Source organism: Python bivittatus, unplaced genomic scaffold, assembly GCF_059951505.1.
Source record: "Python bivittatus isolate LINGU-HERP-01145 unplaced genomic scaffold, Pbiv_v1 ctg000020_np1212, whole genome shotgun sequence".
NCBI lineage: Eukaryota > Metazoa > Chordata > Lepidosauria > Squamata > Pythonidae > Python > Python bivittatus.
The window spans coordinates 99,352,529-99,374,841 of record NW_028277030.1 but is presented as its reverse complement, the minus strand read 5'-3'; the positions used below and the strand labels follow the sequence as shown (position 1 = coordinate 99,374,841).

The 22,313-nt window shown below is 39.6% G+C and overlaps 1 protein-coding gene across 3 annotated transcripts; it reads right to left on the bottom strand.

Moving 5' to 3' along the window:
- Positions 1–5,526: 5,526 nt before the first annotated feature.
- LOC148217139 (uncharacterized) lies at positions 5,527–22,191 on the bottom strand. 3 transcript variants are annotated; one of them, XM_088145277.1, is made up of 4 exons: positions 21,768–22,191; positions 14,166–14,200; positions 13,802–13,846; positions 5,527–6,411 (listed from the first exon to the last, which is right to left on the bottom strand). In XM_088145277.1, the coding sequence occupies exons 1-4, from the start codon at positions 21,892–21,894 to the stop codon at positions 6,313–6,315; spliced, it is 306 nt and encodes a 101-aa protein (XP_088001403.1). In that variant the 5' UTR covers positions 21,895–22,191; the 3' UTR covers positions 5,527–6,312. The 3 variants fall into 3 exon arrangements, 2 of the variants coding, with proteins under 2 accessions (XP_088001403.1, XP_088001399.1); XM_088145273.1 differs by lacking the exon at positions 5,527–6,411 and adding an exon at positions 11,642–11,917; XR_015796945.1 differs by lacking the exon at positions 5,527–6,411 and having other exon boundaries at positions 11,642–13,888; positions 22,122–22,139.
- Between the last annotated feature and the right edge of the window lie 122 nt (positions 22,192–22,313).

Genomic DNA, 22,313 nt, shown 5'->3' with positions numbered 1-22,313 from the left:
TGAATTACATTCTAAAACATAATTGACAGAGCTGACTGAACTCTAGATACTTGTGTCTGTGTTTTGTTTTTTTTTAACTTTGTTTATATTTTATTTTATATTTATTTTTCTCCCTCCAACTTATTAATTTGGGCACAGGGTGCTATAACACTGGAACAATATTTTCAGAAGTCAAACACACTGTGTTTGCAGAATGGAGATTTGACTACAGGCTATGCACTAAATGAGACTTAATGAATTAAATAAGAAGCATTTCATGCACTAGGGGGCCCTAGGCTACACTGGGAAAGATAGGCCTACACAATTTGTGACACACCAGGCCAAATATTGTGACCTGCAAGGAACTTTTCAATCCCCTTTCCTTTTTTTTTTTTTTTTTGGATCCATGCAGGGCAGTTACTGAGTTCCACGTGGGCTGCCACAAAGGGAGAGTTTCTGTCCTTAAAAGCAGCCTAGAAAGATGTTTGCTTTATTAAAATATCAGCTTAACAGCATGCTGCTTGGTGACTCAATTGTGGAGGCTTCTGAGTTAAATTATCAGTTGGAGTTTTGTAACATAAAGAAGTCTTGGTGATGACCACAGTCAGGGCAAATTGATGGCTGGGACAAAAATCTGTTCTTTAGTTGCTAGACTTGCTCAACTCACTGCCTGGTCCACTTTGGGAACCTGAGTGCTTCAATCCTTGAATCATCTTTAAGCCGTTTTCAAAACAATGTTCAGACCAAGAGTGACCTCCCTCTAGTCTCAAGCTGCTGTGCCTCTGTGCTCCCAAACACAGTGCACTAGTAGTGAGTCTGACTCTATTTGAGGGAGGATACTCTGACATCTGCCACTTGTGCTTCCTTTGTCCTTTTCCCTGCTATTTGGGACCATCTCTACTTTTACATCTCCTTGCTTCTCCTCATTTGTCCTGCCTAATGTTCTGTCCACCCCAAAAGTGTCAGTGATGCAGAGATTACTCCTATCTCATTCACACACCCTTCTGCCCCAGGAAAAATAGCACAGACCAGTGCAGCCAGATTAGTAGTTCTCAAGTCTCTCATGAGCTAAGCCAACCCTGTGCTTCCTTCCTGGCCAAGAACTAGGCTATGGCTAGGTGAAACCATATGGACGGAGGTACTAAGTCATTTCCCCTGCAAACTTCAACTGGAATGCTGCTGATGGAATTTCTCTCCACTCCAATCTTTCTTGTCTCATGGTTTTGTGCTAGGAGAGAAAACAAGCCTGAAATAACTGAGTGGAAAGTTTGATCTAATCAATAGGAAAGGGTTGTTGTTGTTTTTCCTAAAGAATAATCTGACTCATTTTTCTGAAGGAATGAGTAGAAATTTTGAAATGACTGAAGAAGACTGAGCAACTTGGGAAGGACTGTGAACAGTAGCTGTGAATAACAAAAACAAGGTTTTCAGGATGAGTAAGAAATGTCAACATAGCTGGAAAGCTATTGGACTATCAACAACATGACAAGGTCCCAGATTATTGTGAAAAAACTAGTGCCACCCAGAATGTTGGTAAGGACATATTGTGAGATGGCTAGCAAAATTCTTATAACAAAATCTCATCTAGATGTCAATGGTTTCTGATACATAGGAAATAGTGTTCTCAAAACAAGAATCCATCAACATCGGCACCAGGTCTTTGGAAATCTGCTGACCAGCTTAGTGAATAGAAAAGGGAACCAGTAAGAACTCAGAAAGGCTGCATGGACACAACATAACTTTTGTCTGGAATGCAAATACACTGACATTATCCCTGAAGATATATGAGACAGCTGAGATAATGGACCTTAGAAGATGACAAGCCAGCTGAGAACATAAAACAGCTAGATACAACAGAAGATTTTCCACCCAACAAAAATAGCCATTTTGAGAGCTATACAACACAAGAGACTCCATCTGCAACCATGGATAGCTTGTGCATCAATCCATTTTCTCTGTCTTGTTTCACCTTCATTTTGGACTAATTATTCTAAGTATGGTGATGTATGAATCAGTGGGGATAAGAATGAATAGTTAGCTCATATTCCATATTTTGGGTGCTTCTCTATATATGTATCATTCTTCTAGCAATAAGATAGTATTATTACATCATATTTGGGTGTTGGTCAGATACTTTGATATTTCAATTGGGCCAATATCTAATTCAATCAATCCTACCTATCAAACTATATCACTCTGCTTTGAGAGTAAGCTGAATTAAATAAAATTGTGTGTATATGTTCCCTGAGTCTGTAACAGCTCCAGTATTACATAAAGTTTGCCCCGCACAGAATCAGGCCAGGTTGGAAAAATCAGAACGTTGTACTAGTTCCTGAGAACAGAATGACAAATTAGGGGGGTGAATTGTCAATATCTCTTCATATAAAAAAAAACTATACGGAGATATACTTATCACAATAAACATATTCAGCTTCATTGATAAGATAAATGATATTAATTGCCTTATTTCTACAAGTATTTTGCTATGCCTTTGTTTTATTAGATGCTCTAGATCAACATGGCAGCAATAGATATGGACTTTGTCTTCTGCTGAGTTCCAATACCCATTGACTCCTACCGAACCTAAAAATAACTTGTCTTCTCGTCATTTCATCATTTTAAATGCCAGGTCCTTATCCAAGCTGCCTTTGTCTTTTAAGAAACAGTGAACTATTTCACACCTAAAAGGTCTGTGTATATATCCTTTCTAATTATATACACATCAGAAAGCTGTATTTCCTTTAAGATACAATTACGATCGAAATTATACTTGCTGTTTTAATCGCAAACCAGCCAAAAGTTGACTTTGTAGAGAAATCCAAGGTGAGACTTACAAAATATTGGTGTTACTAAATTAATTTAATTACTTAGAGTAAGGGTGGATAATCTGCAACCCTTGGCTTAATCTCTTAAATCACTTGCATGTTAATAAGTTAAACCTTCAGCAAGAGTGATCTGTCCCTTCCTTGGCAGCCAGCTGCAAGTGGAGGAAGAAAAAGAGCAATGCAATAGAGAGAGATGCTTCAGAGAGAAAATGGAGGATGTCAGAAAGAATGGTGTGCTCAGCTATTTTCTGCTACAGGCAGAAAAGCAGGCTATAACTTTCAAAAATATGTTAAAAAAATACTTTTTTCTGGCCTTTCCTTTCATTTGCTTCAGCCCACGCTTGGCACTGAGCCACTGCATGTAGCTCCCAACTAACCATACACAACTGAGTGTGGCTCTCAAAGGAAATAAGATCAACTGTCCTTGATGTACCTGTTGCACTGTCAACATTGCCTAAAATACCGCAAACCATTGAAAAGGCTGAAACACATAATTGTCACATAATATAGACCTACCACAAATTTAAAGCATGATTAAAATCGCAACAAAAAGTCACAAACAATTGGGTTTTCAAAGACTTTGGTCAGATCAAAGAATAATCAGTCACTCTGCTCTGTGAGAAGTGCCCCTGAGAGGCCCTGACGCCACGTACCTGGAAGATGCAAGAGAGTGGAATCTCCCACAACAAACCAAGAAAACTAGGAGGTTTGTATGGGAATGGGTGATCCATACAGCATGCTGGAATCAGGTCATAAAGGGCAAAACTTTGGAGACATCCTTCAGTCTGGCCCTAAAGTGTTATCCCTATCCCACAGAAATGGTTTAATCTGGTATGTCCCAATTTACTAAGGAAGGAGGCAAAACAGATGGTGTATGTGGTTTGCAATTGTCACCTCTGATATATGAGGCATAAATCATAGAAGATTAAATCAATTACGTTCTGTTGAAATCAACATGATTTAAAGTGCTTAAGTGTACCTAAGTAGCTTTGACTTCAGTGGAGCCAAGCCATACCTTATATTTTCTGGATGATATTTCATTCATAGGCTGAGGGACAGGGGGTGTGTCTCAAAATCAGCATGATGACAAAGTGTTGCAATGTAAGCCCCATCCTTTCTGAATGCAAATGCAACGCTGACACACATACAAGACAGGTGGGGTTTGCACTGCAATGCTCTGTTCTCCATCTTGCCGTTTTCTACTTCCCTCTGTAGATTCCTATGATTTCACAGCTTCTTCTTAAATCAGAACATGCACAACACAGCAATGAGTTTCCCAGACTTTGAATTATATAAACATGAAGCATTGCAAAGCTACAGTATGTCCAAATAACTGCAGCAATTAGAAGTAATTGCTTGACATTGAACTCCAACAATCCTGCTCCAGAAGTAAGAGGTTGAAGAGGGGAGCATCTGTTGTGGGATTCTGTATGGAATTAAGTGTTTCTATGTTGGGTTGTTTCAAAGTCCAGCTTGACACAGCCAATCTCAAACTCAACCCAGCACTATTTCTCATAGGAGGTGTGATGCCGATTTGCCGTATGCTGTTTTCTTCTACTGTTTCAAACCCAGTTTCCAGTCCTCTTCTATTTGTGCAGCAGGAAACCGCAGCAACTACAGAACTGTGCCTGGGTTGGTAAATAATGCATACAGTCCTTGCCGCTATGCAGACAGACGAAGACAGGTACTGTATCAAAGACTAATACTGTATTGCAAATTGCAGCATAAGAGCAGTAATTTAGTGCCCTGTAGGCGATCAGGACTGAGACAGTCCCATTGTCCTGCAATCTGCACTGACTAGCAAGGTGATTGGAGATATAGCACATTGCTTGACCTTTGGATTGTCTCCAACCTAAGTGAGGCTATAAAAAATTCAGGAGACCATGCCGTCTCCCAGCAAATGGGTGCTAGAATAGATTTTAGTTAGCATACCTGCATGGACAGGATGAGATAAGCCACATCTGCGCAGTATGCAGTATGCATTAGATCCATCATCTATCAGTTTATTGATCTATTTCTACCCACAAAGCTTATTCTAGTAAGCACACTGAGGTCATAAAAGAACCGATCAAGAATCAGGTTAGTTAGATAGTGGCTGAACCTGGGGTGGCTAATGATTTGCATATTTTATTTTGTACTAGTTGCAGGCTCAATGGAAAGGGGGGGATTCATTAGGTCTCTGACAGGGTGGTAGCGGAGGGACTTTCTCCATTCATTTAGCACTCTATCTGTGTCCATGAGCAAGGTGGATTTCAGCTTTGTGGACTCCAGGACATTAAGATGCATTGTCAGTTTCCCATTTTCAAGCACGTTTGTCGCTGTTGATCATTCTGGGTTGTAGGCGTCTAGAGCTAGAAAAATGATATCGGGGGAAATATACAATTTCAGGCTCCCTACTAACTTCTTCATCAGAGGCAGCTGGAAGCAGTGAACCAGGCATTCCCACGGAGCTCAGCAAAGGCCTGGAAGGATGTAATTACTTGCCCCTGTTTAGAAAATACGAAACCATCATGGACCGGAGAGAGGTTTGGGTTGATAGAGGCCTCAGTGTGCTGAGGCCTCACCTTGCTTTATTTTCCTGTTTTCTCTATACCTCTCACAATATACTTAAGGCTTGGTTTGCACAGACTATAGTTGATGGGTTGGTGAAACCATTTCTGGATTATATCACTTCAAACTGCAGATGCAAGATTATAGAGTTTATTACCTTGTGGTTGGCAAAAACTGTACATACAAAACTAACATATGATGGTTAAGCTACAGCTCTTTTCTCTGTTACCCATTTTTTAAATGCTCAGGAATATAGTATGCATATATATTGTGTGTGTGTGTGTGTATACATGTATTGTATGTACCCTATTGTCTAAAATAGTACAGATTATGAACAGTTTTACCTGTTTATTTGCCATTCACATGAACTGAAAATACGAATCACTGATATTAAGAAAAGGAATCAATAATACTGAAGTTTTACATAGGGTGGACAAGGGTTGGTATCCTTGGAATAAGTAGGCTAAACTGACACAGTATCAGATAGGCCTGCATTTGTCACCTCTGCAAGGAAGGGAACATTTGAATTTTAGCCTTTGACATTGCAGAGCTTTCAACAGACTTCTGCATCTGTCTGTTAATAGCCCCAAAAGAGAGGTATCATCACACTTAAAGCAACCCCTAGGTTTCTGGGCAAATACTCTGATACTCTGAACCGTACCCTGAGCCTTTTCATACCAAAGTCCAGCCTCTTCTTCTTTTGAACTGATTATAAAAATTACTGCAAATTTATTAAGCTTAGAGAGGCCTGGAACTTTAGCTTCTCCGCACATGGCAAAAGTGAAGTCGAATGTAATTTTCCCCTGCATTTTTAATGCTGAAGTGACTCAAGCACCCCAAGGGATCCTTACTCTGTTTCCAGCCAAAGAATATTATTTACATTACTCACATTTGTAATTCTCATAGAAAAGCCATATTGAACAGAACATTCATACATCATTTTAACAGCAGTTTCCTCTCAGTTTCTCTTTCTCATTATGACCATTTGGAGATTGAAAGTCTTTCTGAAGGTGCTGACATAGTTGTTGTGAAAGATCCAGATGTTTCTTCCCAGCATCTGAAATTAATATTCACTGTCCATAAATAAGTTTGAGTTCCAGACGGAGCCAAAGGCATAATAACTATAAGCACTTCCTTTCCTTTTTCTTTCCTGAAATAATCACACTCATCTGGCCCCCAATGCACAAAAATCATCTCTGTCACATACCTTTTCAAGTGCCTGAGTTCCAGTTCCCACCACAAACTCCAAGCATGAAAGAGGCAAAACTTCATCAAAATGAGACGTGTGCTTTGACAAGTGTGATGAACATCAGCCCTGTCTACACAAGTACATCTTAAGAGAATTGCTCACTTTGTGGAACCAGGCAGCCTCATAGTGGGTGTGTGAATTAATTCATTCTAATTAATTCTGTAATCTCAAGCTGTTCCTGAAATCTGCACAGAGCTGGAAAGGTGAAAGCATGGAAGATGACATCGAGGGAAACCAGGGACTGAGTTTGAGGGTTTCTGTATATTTATCTCACCCAGATAAGTGGCTTGGGAGAGGTTACTGTCCAGTTTTGTGCCATCCAACCTGGAGGACTTCTGCTGTCATTTTTTGCCATTTCCATAGTCACAGCATCCACTGAATGTTTATAGCCATGGGTGAAACATATTAGAAATGAAACATATTGGACACATGTAAATTTTGTAATGTAAGCATGTAAATGTAAATTTTGTATCCAACTCCCCCCCCCAAAAAAATCTATTATTGGACTCATTTCTTGACTTCTATAAATAGGGCTAGCTGGCTGTAGGTGATTGCAGGAGGTTAATTCAAAACAGCTATTTAAAAAAATATATCACCAGAACTGATTGGGTGTGTATTTATATCCTACATTTGCCTCCCATGTGATTTCCAAGGGTTCAAGGTCACAGCACACAACAGCTCTCGCCCAGATTATTTACATAGCTCCATGAGGTAGCTTACCTTGAGACCCAGTGATTGACCCAGAGTCCCCAAGTAAGCTTCAGTGTTGATTTTTAAATGAAAAAAATAAAATGTGAGCCTGGCTTCCTTCCTCCCTGTTCCAACCCAACATCATATTGATTATTATTCTCTTTGAGTGCTGGAAATATCCTACTGTTAGCCAGCTAGCATGCATTCAAATACACACTCCCTTTGCCAGCATACAGTGGAAGCTCTCAGTAGATATGCATCTAGAAACTTTAGAGGAATCCTCCTGTATAAAGTTCCAGCCAGCCTGTTAAGCCCTCTTCCAGTGCAATAGATGCTGTAAGAAGCTAGAGCAGCCCATTTTATTGCCTTTTCTCAACACACACCCACAGACACACACCTGTTTTTCTATTCCTATTAAAAATCATCAATCTACATATTAAGTGTGTTATCCCCACTCATTTCTTTACCATCATTTTCTGCTAAAATTCTATTGGCATCAGTTCATTGATTTCACTGTTAGAGGAACACCAACTGCTACAGTTATTCCTATTAAAATATTCTTTGCTTTAGGGAGATCTGCTGAGCTAATGCATAGGATCAGGCTATTTCTCCAACATGAAAGAGAGAGAGAGAGAGAGAATAGATAGATGATAGAATAGGTAGGTAGGTAGGTAGGTAGGTATCAGCTTGCCTCGGTTCTCTGGAGAAAAAGTGAGGCATGTTCAGCATTGCAGGGAGAGTTTTATAGAAACCTTCTTTGATTTCCAAATGACAATCCAACTGTTGGGCATACTGTAGGATTTCATTTCCCACCCCCATCAATTACAGGATCACATTGCTCCAAGACCCTTTGTACCATTGAGACGCTGCTCTTCTGCAATCAAATGGAAACACAAAACACTCTTTCACAAAACACAAATATAGAGCTGTTTTCCCCCAGACTATACTGTGATGTCGGTGGAGCGATCAATCAGGGGATGGCAGCACTGCTGGGCATCTCCACCCAGGTGATATTCCAGTAGGAGGAGGGAACTAAGAGAGAAGGATTTGGGAGGCACAGATGGGGATCCAGGTCTGAAGGAAGTCCAGAGTCCACATGTTAGGAATACGTTTAGGGCTGGGGAAGGCTAGTATTGATGGAATATAGGCAATTTGTGGAAATAAGTGAACCTGTTTTAAAATCTGTTGTTTTAATTATATAATAAAAGTCATTTGGCTCCTTTGCTAACCAACTGCCTGAGCTATCATATATCTATTCACATTCCAGTTATGTTACTTTAGAGAATATAATGTCTAAATCCTTGTGGTGGCAGCAGAAGAAAAGGACAATCAAGGAAAAGACCCCACAACAAGGAGGGGATGCATTACATATTCACTTCAGTGCTTGCCCCAAAAAATCTGCCTCATAGGGCATTCTTCCTAATTGCTACACTAACATGCTTTGCCAGGGTTGTAATTCTGTCTGAATCCAGTGAAATTACCACAGACCAGACCACAAACTAGATAGGAGCATAACACAGATAACAATAGAATACAATTTTGCAGTAACATTGCCAGATTTCTACATAAGTGACTTCACTTTTTTTTTTTTCCAAATATGGAAAAAAATATTAATGGTGAGCACTTCTGGAGTGGCTTATTTCTATTTTTACTGAGATTGATGATCAGACTGTTTTTCTTTCTTTCTTGAAATAAACCCCCGTTCGACAAGGTCAAAGATCAGTCAGAATATTCTCCTTCTCAAATTGTTGCCAAGTTGGGGGAGGGGGGGCTGTGCTCGGCATTATCTTGCTCACATCTTCCCTTACACAGATTTATTTAACTAGCTCCAATTACCTTGGTTAAAATTCCAGCCACTGAGAGAGCCTACGGACAATACCTAAGGGATCATATCTACCATTTTTAAATACAGGATTTGAGGCCATTGCATGTGACAAAATTGCAAGCTATTATTCAAGAATCAAGGCAAAAGGTGATTGGTATTCTGGAGTACGAGAGCAAAAACAACAACCTCTGCCTTCCTTATTTATTGGTGCATCATTCGGATGAGCGGGCATTTGAACAACATTGAAACTTATACTTGTAACACAGGAACCATGTTATTCTCCAGGAGACATTCATTTGAGGAAATACTAAGCTAGATCAGTCTTTTCCAACATGGTGCCCTAAGTGATAGTTGAACAAGTATGATGGAAATTATAGTCCAAAATATCTGTAGAGCAATGAGTCAATGGTAAAAATAACCACATTCAAGCATTAATTGTATGTATGTATCTATGTATGTATGTATTATTTTATTTCTCAGATTTATATGGCTGCCCATCTCACACAGGGTGACTCTGGGCAGTGTACAATAAAATTATTAAAACAGAATATAAAAACCAGTTAAAACAAATAATTAACATAAGTAAAAACAAGATTGTGAGAGGGTTAGTTAAGATGTTATATGTGATGTAACCAATGCACAAACTCTCTGCTGCCAGGAGATCCCCAGGCCTGATGAAAAAAAACATATTTTGAGGGCTTTCCAAAAGGCCATAAGGGTTGGGGCTAACCTCACCTCAGGGGGAATGATGTTCCAGAGGGCAGGCACCACAGCAGAAAAGGCTTGTCTCCTGGTCCTGTCAGATGGAACCCCTTATCAAACAGGACCCACAACGTGCCTCTCCTGCTAGACCTGAAGGGGTAGGTAGAAGTAACTGGGGAGAGGTGGCCCCTCATATAACTGGGCCCCATGCCATGTAGGGCTTTAAAGGTCAAAACCAGCACCTTGAATTGCACCCAGAAGCAAACTGGCAACCAATGCAGCTCACAGAGCAGAGGTATAACATGTGTCCTTCTAGGAACACCTATAACTGCCCGTACCACTGCATTTTGCACCAGCAGAAGCTTCTGGATATTCTTCAAGGGGAGCCCCACGTAGAGCACATTATAGTAGTCCATCCAGGAGATGACCAGAGCATGAGTAACTGTGAGCAGAGCCTCACAATCCAGGAACAGGCGCAACTGGTGCACAACACAAAGTTCTGCAAAGGCCCTCCTGGCCATGACTGCCACCTGCTCCTTGAGCAGGAGTCATGAGTCCAGAAGGATGCCCAGATTGTGCACTGGGTCTGTTTGGGGAAGTGCAACCCCAAAGATGGTAGAGTCCTGGAATTGGAAGGCCCTAAAACCCAAAGCCACTCAGTCCCACCAGGGTTCAATTGAAGCGTTGTTCCCCATCCAAACCTCCACAGCCTCCAGGCACTGGAACAGGACATCAACAACATCACAGGGGCAAAGAGGTACAGTTGAGTATCATCAGCATACTGATGATACCTCACTCCATGGCAACAGATCATCTCCCCCAGTGGTTTCATGTACTGTAGATGTTAAACAGGAGTGAAGAGAGCACTGAACTCTGTGGCACCCCCACATAATAGGGGCCGTGGGCAGAACCTCTCACTCCCGATCAACACCGACTGGTATCAGCCCCATAGGAAGGGAGTGAACCAGCACAATACAGTGCCGCCCACTCCCAATCCCCAAAGCCATTCCAGAAAGATACCACGTTAAAGGTATTGAAAGCCACTGAGAGGTCAAAGAGAGCCAAGATGGATGCACTACCCCCATCCTGCTCTAGCCAGAGATCATCCAAAAGCGCGACCAATGCCGTTTCTGTCCCATGTCCAGGCCTGAATCCTGACTGAAAGGGGTCCAAATAATCCACTTCATCCAGGGTCCGTTGAAGCTGCCGCGTGACCACCTTCTCCACAACCTTCCTTAAAAAGGGAGGTTGGACACTGGTCGAAAGTTGTCCAATATGGTGGGATCCAGCAATGGCTTCTTGAGGAGGGAGTATGAACCAATGCCTCCTTAAGAGGCAAAGGGACAACCCATCTCTCAAGGATGAATTCACTACCACTAGAACCCACCCACGTTACCCTCTGGGCAGCCTTGGTCAACCAGGAGGGGCATGGGTCTAAAGAGAAGGTTGTTTTCAGCCACAGACTTGTTCATTCATTCATCTTCTGTTCTTAACATAAACATAATGGTCTACATCATGACCCTGGTTCTAGTTGATCTTTTATGAATAGGAGGAGACATTTATAGAAAGAAAATTATGATGTACGGTATAAATAAAGCCAGAAATGTGGCATGCATTATCCATTTACAGTGCATTTCAAAAAGTCAGGGTTTCATGAACCTGAATCCAAGAACCTGTTTGGGAAATTGGTAAGACAAAAGAGTTTTATGATTTGCACATTGTTACACTCTGTTGCAAATCCAGTGTATGTGATAGGCCTTTTAGTGAATGAACTAATAGGCCTTATGTATTATTGTTATCTTCATTGAGAGGAGTAGACATAATAGATAGAACGAAACAAAACAAATGGTAAAAGAGCAAACAAAACACTACCTTAAATACATCTTTTAATTTAGGTATGCACTTTTTAAAATATGAATAACATTGTGAAGGGTGTTCATTGCTGGGAACATAGAAGCAAGGAGGCAGAATTGTTTAACTCTTTTTTCTATGGCTTGGCTTGGATCTTGAAAATCTTTCAGAACCAGTATTGGCTGGAACATCCATCATCACAGCTAGTGGGCTATTTTTGCTTGATGCAGTCTCAGAGTGATTTTTCTTAGGAATACAAGGGAGGAAAGACTGAAATTCCTCTCCAGTAATATTCAACCTCCCCAGCTGATGTTACTTGCATTAAAAATGCTTTCACCATGCAAAATTCATTTACCATCTCAGCTACTTTGCACTAAACATCCCATCTAATCCAAACATTGTTTGGATTTTCATTTCTGAACCTTTTCTAGCTCTATGAAATGAAAAGAATGCTATGAATGGGGGGAAATGGCTATTAGAAATGAGGTCTAGATTGACACGGAGCAAAAGAAAAAGAAGAAAATGGATAAGCAGAAGGTACAGTTCAGCCTCAAGGTCCACAGTTATGCTGCTCTGAGATGAGAACAGTTGTACTGCAACACATTTGGTGGGCGCCAAACTGAGGAAGACAGATGTAATGAGATCTAGAAAACTCTGAAAAAGGATTCAGATGCAAGAAATCTGAAGGTAGATTTATTATAATAAAGAGTACTATGGAATGGAGAGAAAGTTGTAAATGTAACAGAGATGGTGTATAAAGAAAAAAATTCCCAAGGTGCAATTTAAAAAACACCAGTAAATACATAATAGTGGTGCTCACTAATGTGTGTATTTACATATCAATGAGATATTAATCAGAATTACATTTCAATAGCTTTTCCAGCTCTATGAAGCCAATGATTTAATTCACATTTACTTTGCCTAAACATCCTTCCTTCTTTTCTTAAGCAACACCATTACTTTATTTTCATTTCAGGTTACTTTGGCCCTTCTGTTGTAACAGATGATTAAGTTCTGCTCAAGAACACAAGATGGTTGTATTTCAGTGGCAGCTTGTGTTGTTTTGGATACATTTTCCCAGCTTACCCAGAGGTACTTACCTGTCTAGTTTAATTATAAGACCCATAATTTTGAGAGTTTCTAGGCTGCTGGAAGTATAAGAAATCCGCAGTAAGATGTAGTGAATTTGGATTTCTTTTAATAAATATTCGATTAAAACTCTGTGTTGCACTGGTCACAGGGGAGAGATGCATGCAGTGCATATTAAAAGCAAAGAACCAAAAATGCAAACATGAAGACGGCTTTCATTTTTTAAAAAAAGAATTTTAATGCGAACCTATTTCTTTTAAGGACTGGCTTGCATGTTTACAATGTTTGGAGTTTATACTCAATCCTACTCTGTTTACTCCATTTACCTTGCCACAATGTTTATGGAATATAATAAGACTGAAATGACTATACTGTCTACAGCTGATCCACCAGTGGTCATGATAAAGTTCCATCCATACTGATCCTGATTGATAATTTAATGCTATATACAGTCATTCATATCTTACATGCTGCTGTTTTACTTCCATGTCCTACTATCATGACATGAAATCTTAGATTCCTGGGATATTATAATGGTATGTGAGAATGACCTTGGGAGACAGGAGGAAGAGCTGTAGACTAGACAATGGTCAGAGAAGTGGCAGCTGAGTCTGCAAAAGGAATGTGGATGTGGCAAAAATCTCAGAAGAGACCCTCTCTAGTCTCCTGGACTGTAAAGGCAAGGAAGGAGAGATGTACTTTCAGACTTGCAAGATTCTGTTAATGTAACCTTACAATAAAGGTAGAGCTAGTACTTCCTGGTGTGCTTCTTGTCTGGACTACCATGCAAGGCTAACAGATATCAACCTTTATTATCTTATAAATAGACCCCAAAATCCACAGATGTTATCGATCCCCTGCATATATTATATATATTGCCAGTCCACCAGCGCATCAGCCATTTATTAAAAAACATTCCGGATAAAAGTTCATATATTTTTTCACACGTATAAATGAAAGCCAGTGTGGTACAGTGGATAATGTATTAGACTAGGAGCAGGAACACCCAGTTCTAGTCCAACTTTAGCCACAGAAACTTACTAGGGTGACTTTGGACAATTCATTCTCTCTCAGGCCCATCCACTGCTGTTGGGAAAACCAGAAGGAAGGAGCGTTATCCTTGAACTCCTGAACAAAAGACAGAATATAAATATACATCCCAAAAATATATATTTCCCTTTCCTGATAACAGTTAAAAATCCTAGAAGTGGTACCTCGTTATGCAAAATTTTATATTCAGCACATGATATAACACAAACCCACCAGATTCAAAAAAAATCCTCCTAAGCAAAAAACCTGAAATGCTCTTTCCAAAACAAAGTCATATCTTTCACACCACCACCAAAACCTTATAATGCAAATTCTAATATTCAAAATGCAGATTATTTATTTTTTATTTACTTACCTTACTCAATTTATGTAGAAGAGTATGGAGATAACCTTAATGAAGGAATGCAAGAACCATTAAGAGAAAATAAATGACAGCTGAGCAAGAAAGAGGAACAAAATAACCCTGTCTTGATTTAGTTTAGTATAAGAGGAAGAAGAAGTAAACTCTGGCAGGTTTTCAAGATTCTGTTATTGTACCTTATAACAATATAGTTCCAGCAATCCTTGCATTGTTTGTTCCATGATCTGGACTACCTCAAACAGTTTATATACCTCCTGCCATACTAGGATAGCATAAAAACTGGAATAGGCCAGAATTAATGCCAGAAACAGTGGGATCTGATAGAAATAAATGAGAACAATATTTAAGAACTGTAACCCTTTAATATTATATTTTTGTTAATTTCTTAACATTAAAAAATCTGGAACAAGGTAAAATTATCTGGAACACCCACTTCTCAGGTCACTGAAACAATCAAACTTAGAAGTCATAGGGGACAAGATGAAACAATAAAATTCCAACCCCCACGGGAACTATATTCCTCCACCTGTATGCTCAGCAGTCTGGAATATGTGCTTTCCAACCAGCTAAATCAATCAATTAACCAGTCACCTACACTGAGGGTAAAGGAACAAAAATTTCTATGAAACAACCTTCTATTATTGATTCTGGTAAAGTCTTATAACCTAGAAAAAGTCCACGTCAGTCTAGCCGATAAACTCCCCACTCACATACTAAAGGGCACTGATGACACAAATCTTTGCTGTGCTATTCCCATCTCTAAGTATTTCAGAATACAGTTGCTCCCAGAATGCAGACTGTTTTTTCAAAATGAATCGCAGTTAAAGTTTGCATATTTGTTACTTTTAGCCATGCACTTTTCAACCCTTGGATAAGTCAATTTTTAAAACTTCAAGCTTTATGTGTTTCTATAATCTGGTTATAATACTATGGCACAGTCTATGTCTTTCAATGCTCACAGAGAAGCATAAATGAATGAGTGTTTTCAAATAGTTTTAAACAAGTTAGAAAAGTTAACTATGAAGTAGCATTTTCAAATAGGGTAAGCCGAAAACAAAATATAATAAATGAACATAAATATTACATATTTATAAATATCTGAATATAAACATATGTAGCTATGTATATGCATGAAATGTAATCATAGCACAGAGAATCCTAGGACCATCAAATCGAACTCCTGCTTGATGCAGGAATCCAAAATAGCCTGCAAGAGAGCACACATTACTTTTCTGGGTATTTAGTTCCACCATCAAACTGCTCTGTTAGGACATTTTTTTTTCTAATATTCAGGTTGACATCTGGCTTCCTGTAACTTAAATCCATTATTTTATGTCCTATACCTTAGAATGAAGGAGAACAGGTTTTGTCCTTCTGTGTGACAGCTTTTTAAATATTTAAAGAATTTTATCACATTCCCCCTCAATCTTCTCTAAAGCAAAACATTCTGAGTACCTTCAATCTCTAGTTTCTAGTCCCCTGATCATCTTGTTGCCCTTCTCTTTTGAGTTTGAGCCATTCTTAAAATATAGTGTCCAGAATTATACTCAGTAAAGAACTCTGACAGATACAGAATAAAATTAACTTTTTATCTACATTCTATCAGGCACTTCAGATACATATCTATAAAATACCTTTGTTCTACACTGATCAGTTTTTGAAAATAATTTTTTATATTACAGGATTATCATGCCTACAACAAATGCCTTCATTTTTAAAACACATTTTTGCTGGCCATACCTGCAGTTATTTCTTTTTATGTTTGTGACATCACGACATCTTCACACAAATTATGTGATTTTCATACTGGGATCAGACATCATGATGCAACTGACATAAATTATTGCGTCATTTGCTCAATGACATCATGATGCACATGTCATCATTTCAACATCATTGCACTTGTAGTAGATACCTATAATGTCCTATCTTGATTCTCCTTGATTAGTGTGTCTTATACACAAATGTCATCTAGCCTTATATGAATAATTAACTTGGTCACTGGCTGGCTGGAAAATGGTGATCCAGACTATTTCTTTAGTATGGATTTTTTTATCCAGAACAGGCAACACAATATGTTTACCATCTTATTTCATCAAAAAAACCCAGTCCTACACAACTAATGAACCTGGTTGGTTTGATTGGCTTGTAACCAGGCCTTAGGGATTTTCTTTCCAAATTAAGAAGTTTTGCCCAGAAGAAGTAATAGAATATGGTTTGTGTGGAAATAAAACCTAGAAGGAAGCAATGGCAAACCAAGGAAACAATATGGAGATAGCTACTAGATGATAAGACTCCCAGGTCAGAAGGCATTAGGGAAGAATGTCTAACTTCCATGTGTAGTTCTGGAAATGATTATATGGCTGCAAGAAAGAAATGGTATTGAAAAAGGGCACATACACTCAGAAGCACAAACCAAAGAAAACATGAAATAGTCAAAATGAAAATTAAGTATAGTACATTGGGTGTTTATGGAATAAAAAAACTTAGGTAGACTGGAATTTAACTACAGTGGAACCTCGGTTTACGAACTTAATTCGTTCCGTGACTCTGGCCGCAACCCGAATTGGTCGCAACCCAAAGCAAATTTCCCCATAAGGTTCAATGTAATTACTGTTAATCCGTTCTGGCATGGAGGACAGGGAGGCGGCTATTGCTTGGAGGGAGAGTCTCCCTCCCTACGACCACATGTCAGGGGCGGAAAATGGCCGCGGACCACGTGTCAGGGGCAGAAAAATGGCCGCGGACCACGTGTCACGGGCGGAAAAATGGCCACAGACCACGTGTCGGGGCGGAAAAATGGCCGCGGACCACATGTCGGGGCGGAAAAATGGCCACGGACCACGTGTCAGGGGCGGAAAATGGCCACGGACCACGTGTCAGGGGCGGAAAATGGCCGCGGACCACGTATCAGGGGCGGAAAATGGCCGCGGACCACGTATCAGGGGCGGAAAAATGGCCACAGACCGTGTCACAGGAGGGAAAATGGTCGCGTATCCTGCTCGTACCCCGAGGCGGAGTTCGCAAACCGAGGTAAATTTTTGCGGCCGGAGCTGGTCATAACCTGAAAAGTTCTTTAACAGAGGCGTTCGTAACCCGAGGTACCACTGTACTTTAAATCAGACGTTACATGATATGCAATTCAAGGCATGAATCCACATGAACAAAAGATGACCACACACAAGAATAGATATTAAAAAAGAACATTGCTAAGTATGTACTCCATTACAGCCTGATAAATGCCAAGTGTGTGTACCTTCTACAAACACAGTGTAAGAATTCTATAAGAAACTGCATGAAATGTTAGATGCCACATCAAGAAAGGATACAGCATTACTAATAGATTATTGAAATGCAGAAATTGGAAACATTAAACGGTCTGAATCACATTAAGATTTAGATTAAATAAATGTAATGATACAGGACATCATTAATAGAGTTTTATAAAGAGAATGCTTTATTGCCAACACCTGCTTCAAGCAACATAAATGCAGACTCTATACCTGGACATCAATGGATGGGCAATGTTGGAATAAAATGGACTATATAACAGGAAATAGAAGATAGGGTCATCCAGTCTAATCAATCAGGACACTTCCAGGTGTAGATTATGATTTACACCTGTCAAATACACAGATCAGAAAATTAAAGAAAATAGATGTGCCCACAAGTTATGACTTATAGAATATCAGAATGTAAAATAAGGATCAGGAACAGACTCAGTATACTTAGCTTATATAAAGGAAAATCGAAGTAGCTATGGGAAGAGATGAATGACATCATGAAAACCAAACTGGGAAAAAATATTTTCAGATTTTTAAGGAGGAAAAATCCAAATAACTTTCAGAACAAATCATCATTAGAATTTGGGCAAACGGGAATATGAAAAACCTTGGGCAAAAAGAAGAATGTATAATGAGTTGTAAAAGTAAGCAAGGACAAGGAAAGATATATCAATTAATGTTAACAAACAAACAAAACCAGAAAAAGAAAATGAGACATGTTTTTAAAAAGATTAGAGAAATCACAAGAAAATGTAAAGCTAAGATAGAAATACTCAAGAGCAATCACCGAAGAGATCTGAGAGTATACAGGGTATACAGAGAATATACAGAGAGTAGAAACCTTTTACAAAATGACAGAAACATTTGTAGCAAGAGAATATATTCCAGAATCAACTCAACTCAAACGTTTGGTATAAAAGACAATACACCAGCTGTCAAATGGGAAAGCAGATAAAATACCGACTGAACTCTTCAAACATGAAAAAAAAAAGGCAGTTAAAGTACTAACAGCTGCATGTCAACAAATATGAAACAAGATTATGGCCCAAAGATTGGAAAAGATAGCTGCAAATACCTATACTAAAGAAGGCAAATGCAAGAGAATGTCCAAATTACCAAACCATTATATTAATTTCTCATGCAAGCAAACTTTTAACATTAAGCAGTTACTTATGAGACCGTCTCATCCCAGTGGTGTCTACCTGTCCTGTTAGATCTGGCAGGAGAGGCATGCTCCAGGTCCCATCCACAAGAGAGTGTCATCTAGCGGGACCCAGGAGGAGGGTCTTTTCTGTTGTGGTGCCCATCCCTTGGAATATCGTCTCCCTTGAGATCAGACTTGCCCTGACTCTGCTGGCCTTTCGCAAGGCATTAACAACTTAGCTTTGCCATCAAGCCTGGGGGCCTGATAATGCAGGTGAACCCACTGTCTGGTTATATTGATTGCACAGTGTTTGATTATTCTTGACCGCTATTTTATGCTGTCTTATGTTATTTATCTTTTTAATCACTGGTTGTTGTTTTTTACTTTGTTCCTATTTTGTTTTAATGGTTAGCTGTCCAGAGTTGTATATATGAGTTGGGTGTTCATATACACTTATTAAATAAATAAATGAATAAATAATATTTTACAAAGAATAGACATATATGAAGAGCAAAGTTTCAAAAGAACAAGCAGCTTTCAGAAAAGGCAAACCTGCAGGGATCAGACAGTTAATATAAGATGGATAATCGAGAAAGCAAGAGAATACAAGAAGGATTTTTATCTTTGCTTCATTGACTGTAGCAAGGCCTTTGAACATGTGATCATGCCTCCCAAATGGAATACATTAAGGCTAAAGGATGTGCCAGAACATCTGGTGTGTCCTCTGAGAAATATTTACAAGAACTGAATTTGCAGAGAGTGATGCAGAGAGAATTTCCTAGTGATTGCTAGGAACCCCAATCTAGAGACTACCTTGCAAGCCAACATGCTGTTACCAGCATCCCACAACTAGATAATTTCTACTTTTGCTGGCTAGACCTAACTCACCAAAGTTGGAGCATTGTCCTTGATGGAGCAAAGCAATGGTGAATTCCCAAAAAGGCTGGTTTTCACTTGTTCCCCCAGCTATAAAACTGAGGATAAACATTCAAGGAGGAGGGAAAAACAAAGAAAAAGGAGGAATAATGAGAGCCTGTCTACACACTTTCCTGCAGAAGGCCCAAATAATGTCTTTCCAATGAGTAGGAGCTAGAATCCAAGGGCATATTCAAGGAGGTAATAAGTAACTAGTTTAAGCTGATTGTGTTGATTTTATTTTAAAAGCTCTGTGTGTGACTATTTCCTTCCCTTGTTTTTTCTTAAATTTCAGTTTTGCATCGAATACCTAGAAATTTCTCTTTGCTGGCTTAATATGAGAATTAAACCTTCCACACATGCAAGACTCCTTGTGTTTCAGGACTGATAGAAGGTTTGTTAAGTCCTGAATTTCTGGGTGTTGGGCAGCAAGATCCAGAGAACTTCCCTTTCTAGTTTACTAGGTTGACAGGATATAAGACCTTGATAGAGGGGCTAAGATCTCCCTGGCTGCACAGACTAGGGATTGTCAGATGGTTCAGCCTGACTAGTGACAACACACTGTAAGTATATTTTACTGGGGAACCTTTGGAAGAAAGGGTCTGTCAGCGGGGTCTTAAATTATCTCCCCTCTTTGTTTGTTATAGCAGGTCTCCCCAGTCTCATAACTATTTCCATGACAACAAACATCAGAATTACAAAAGTGATTTTCCCAGTGATAATATATAGTTGTGAAAGCTAGAGTTACTAGATAGCTGAAAAGGCAAAGGAAAACATGGACAATTGGAAAGGACACAAATGGAGGAAAAGAAGGACCCACTGTTTAACTTTCTTGGCATCCACAAGAAAAATTGCAGTGAAAAACTGCAAAAAAAATGTACTTAGTATACATACTGTATATATGAAATTAATTTTTCCAGCATCAGAAAAACTGTTGCTTTTTTCAATTGCAGGAATGTGCTAGAGCCTTCAGCATGTAACTGATTAAGGTCTTGTCAATTTCAGGCAACAGCTCAAGCCAGCCCTTGGATACTAATCAGGGTCACAGAGTGGACCTTGTTAAATTGCAGGTAGCACTTACCTAGGGCAGCACTGTGCCACAGAGAAAAAGCTGGACACTACAGTATTTGATTTCAAGGCTATGACTGCTGGACAGAGGACTTGAGGACAAAAAATTGCCTACTGAAAGCTAGACATTGAGAAAGAGCAAGAGGAACAAGACATAAGCCTTCAAAATTTGGATTAGGAGATAGTTATTAAGAGTCCCATCTAATACAGCAGCCAATCAGTCAGTCCTGGATTAAATAAAGGGTGTTTCCTTGAGAACAACAAACTCACATATTTGGGGCATATGATGCCAGTAGATGGAGGATTAGAAAAAATGCTTACATTAGAGAGGTTGAGGGAAATAGAAGACAACAGACATGGTAAATGGATGAGATCAAAAAGATTACTGGAATGCCCATGGAAGAGTTGTAAGTAATTGGCAGAGACAGATCAAGGTAGTAACTCACTATGCTGTAGTTAACCAAGAGCTAAATCTCACATGAATGACCCTACATCCCATGTGGATCTGGGCAGCTTGGCTGGCTAGGAAGTATGTCTTTCAGATCCTGACCATATTTTTGCCTTGAATGGGTAATAGAATGTGGTTCTATCATGGTTTTAGGTCTTATTAGGGGGTAACCATTCTTAAACAGTCTAATTTATCTATAACACATCTGCCTCAGACATTATTTCATTTTAACACATCATCTCACCATTCTGCCCTAATTTTTACATCATCTGTTCCTTTAAAAAAAAAATCTTTGGAAGCAATTCAGATTCTAGGAATGTGTTTCTGACTATCTAATCACCTTTGAAAAAGTCTATTGCGGGCTATATAAAACATACGATGTATCCTGATGATTACCACGAACTCCATACTTTAAAGGAGAGTGTGAGAGATGGATAAAATATGTTATTTTATTTTTTTGTCTGCGCTCAGTCATTGCTGAACCTGGAGTGACTGCTTGGACGAGTCCTTGCAGTTTTCAAGGCAATTGTTTCAGAAGTGGTTTGCCAGAGCCTCCTTCCTAGAGCAGAGCCCAGCTGGCGAGCGCAGGAGGCGGGGTTTCCGTCGCTTTGCGGCCTTTTTTTGGGGGGCGTGCGCAGTTTTTCACGCTTACCGGCAACTGCTCCCAACTCCTTTTTGCAAGGCGCCACCAGCATTTTTCCTCCCACCGGAGTGAGAGTACCCATTTGTCTACTCACGTGAGTTTTCGACCTGTTGGGTTGACAGGAACTGGGGAGGAAACAGGAGCTCACCCTGTTTAACGCGAAGGCTGGACTCGAACTGCTGAAGCATCGACCATTTCTGGCTGGCAACTTTCAGTGTCATTGTTAATAACAACAATATGTTATTATTGACAAAGAAATAGTAGCTTGAGCATGCTAAGAGTGCAGCTGTGTGAGATAAGGAAGTAGTGTTAAGTGTTATGGTTATCAAATAGTGGCAGATGGAGAGGAAGTTGTCTCCTTGTGTGGGACAATGTAAATAAAAACTAATTTAACCTGGGGCAGTCTTTATCAGTATAATGCAATTAGCTGAAACTTTGAGCAAATTACCATAGACTTGCAATGGATGAGGTGGGAGGGACCAGGAAGAAATCATAGAGCGGCTGGAAAGACTGTACACCCTGAGTACCTTAGCCAATGGGGAAAAGGGGAGGGACTTGCGATCGGGAATGTATATAATTAGGCCGGAGTGTGTATGTGGGTGTGGCTTCTTATTTGCAACGAAGCCCACCAGCCTTTGCA

Bases quoted from the DNA above. Each gene is read 5' to 3' on its own strand.
- LOC148217139 (XM_088145273.1), bottom strand. From the start codon at position 21,894: ATGACACTGAAAGTTGCCAGCCAGAAATGGTCGATGCTTCAGCAGTTC. The intron at 13,847-14,165 runs GTAAGTAAATAA...TTTTCCCAACAG, and splicing joins TTCTACATAAATTGAGTAAG to CAGTGGATGGGCCTGAGAGA. The intron at 11,918-13,801 runs GTAAGTTTCTGT...TGTATTCCTAAG, and splicing joins AATTGTCCAAAGTCACCCTA to AAAAATCACTCTGAGACTGC.